General features: G+C 42.1%; 1 protein-coding gene across 1 annotated transcript in view; it reads right to left on the reverse strand.

Moving 5' to 3' along the window:
* Positions 1 to 682: 682 nt before the first annotated feature.
* LOC112083049 overlaps positions 683 to 2306 on the reverse strand; it is a 10359-nt gene continuing 8735 nt past the window's right edge. Inside the window, exon 2 of the mRNA XM_024150774.1 lies at positions 683 to 868. Within this exon, the coding sequence (XP_024006542.1) occupies positions 683 to 868 (186 nt within the window). The remainder of the gene's footprint in view (positions 869 to 2306) is intronic.

Raw genomic sequence — 2306 nt, forward strand, 5'->3', positions numbered from 1 at the left:
GATTTTTCATTAGTCGGATCTGGACTGAATCTGCAGCAGTGGTCACTTAGGTGAAAGGTCAGCGCAATAATTCCAAGAAAAGCATCATGATCTCCAACAGGTTTTGACTCAAAAACGTTTTGACACAACTGAATCTTAAGAAAAACAAACACAATGTCAGCAACTACCTCCCCCAGACTTGATCAACACTGTCCCTAGTGTAATCAAATCCGAAGTTGGTGACAAAAGAGAAAGTCAGAAGGACGAATGCAATGGGTTAGAATGTCTTACTACTCAGAAAGTGTCGAGTGCGGCGAGGAGGAAAGGAGAATGGGTGCGAGGGTTTTAAATAAAAGTGGGAAAAAGGAGACTTACCTGTTTGTGAGTGTCGAGCGACACCGAGGGTGGTGTCGCACGACACTTGCAAAGTGCAGACCAAATCTCCTCGTGCCCGATCAGCTCGCGATTCCACTCTGGTTCTGAAATTCCGGTTAAGCTAGGTCCGAAACTTTTTTTTTTTTAAAGGGAGAATAAGTGACAGGCGACACCGATGATGGTGTCGCTCGATACCAGCCCTGTTTCACCTAAAACACGAAAAGAAAAACGAAAATCAACTGAAACAAAAGACTTATGTACAGACTCACCAGTGGATTGCCTTCCACCAAGCGCTTGTTTAAAGTAACTAGCTTGACTTGATGGTGATTTAAGCAGGAGGTGCACCGTCCAGAGGAACGATATGTCCATCCGGAATTTCAGCTTTGGCCCAGTAGTGCTTCACCCTATGTCCATTCATTGTGAACTCCCTGCTGCCATCTGGTGTGAGGAGGACGATGTCACCATAGGGGCGAACCTCCTTGACTATGAAAGGACCTGACTGATGTCGTGTCAACTGCGTGAGGGAACAAGTTTTACCCTTAACAAAACAAATGAAAGCCGCAAGTGCACAGCTAATCAGTTGTAGTATTTAGGGATCGAATCCACAGAGATTTGTGTGCCTGATATTCTTCTACGGTTCTTAACTTTATGTCTAGACTAAATTGGTTTTAGAGGTTGTTTGTTTGTCACGAATTAAACTAAAAAAAAAGAAAGTAAATAAATCTATCCTAAAAAGCAAGTAAAGAAATCGAATGAAAGGCAAATAGAATAAGTAGAATATCGAATGAAAGACTAATAAGGCAAGTAAAATATTGAATGCAATACTAATAAAGCAAGTAAATATCGAACTAAGGAAATTGAAATGTAGGTCTAAATAGGCAAATACAAATCGATGGAATTGTAAACTATGGCTAAAGACGCTGAGCTTTTGGGAACTCTAAGGGATCATAATCGGTTTTAACACTAAGGTAGATAGATTACGATTGACGGATAACAATATATGGGTTCTAGAGCTAGAGTACGGCGGTATGACTACGTCACTGTCGTGATCATAAGCAACTGTTTCTCGCAACTCTGACCAGTACGTTTCCACTCTGGCCCTGGAAGGGAGAGAACGCAAGAGCTGCACAAGACTCGTCAATACTCACGATCTCGCCGCAGGTAGGTTTCCACTCCTACGGAAAAATCGCCTGTTTCATTCTAGGGCTGATACTTAATGAAAACTTCCGCAACACTAACTATCTAGATACTAGCTGATCAATCAAGCATACATGCAATAAGAACAAGAATAAACAGAGAACATGTCGAAATCCCTGATCTATAAACCTAGATGTCTTAATCGATTATGAGAGCCCCTTTCGGGAACTCTAAGCCCAACTCGGGATCTACTCAGACATGGCTGAGGACGGCATCATCATCGGTTTTAATAAAAGTAATGAAAAATAGTAAAGAAAAGAGATAAAGAAAACTTCTCTATTAAAGAACTCGGACTTGAACAATCTTCTACAAAAATCTCATAAAAACGGCTAAAGGAAAAGGGTTTTTGTAAAGTATGAATGGTCGTGTCTAAAAACGACATAGATGACATGTATTTATAGTCTCCAATACTCCATGGTCTCTAGGGTTCCGGAATTGAGGCTGAGAATGACTTTGGTCTTCAGATACATGGGCTTTAATTCGGAGCTTGATTGCCGCGGTCGGGAGTTTTGAGACCGCGGGGATTGGCTGGTTGGCCGCGGTCGGTAAGCTTTTGACCGCGGGAAATAGGTTGATCACCATGGTCGAGTGACTTGCTGGCCGACTTCAAGTGGCTCCAGGGCTAATGGAATATCTTGAGATCCAACTGTTGGAATGTCTCCAAACCAAGTGCATTTGAAAGCTGGTTGATTCTTCTCACCGTCTGATCACCCTCAAAATTGGACAACTTATAGAAGAATCAACCAGCTTTTAAC

The sequence above is a fragment of the Eutrema salsugineum genome, unplaced genomic scaffold (assembly GCF_000478725.1).
Source record: "Eutrema salsugineum unplaced genomic scaffold, Eutsalg1_0 scaffold_7, whole genome shotgun sequence".
In the NCBI taxonomy this organism is placed as follows: Eukaryota; Viridiplantae; Streptophyta; class Magnoliopsida; order Brassicales; family Brassicaceae; genus Eutrema; species Eutrema salsugineum.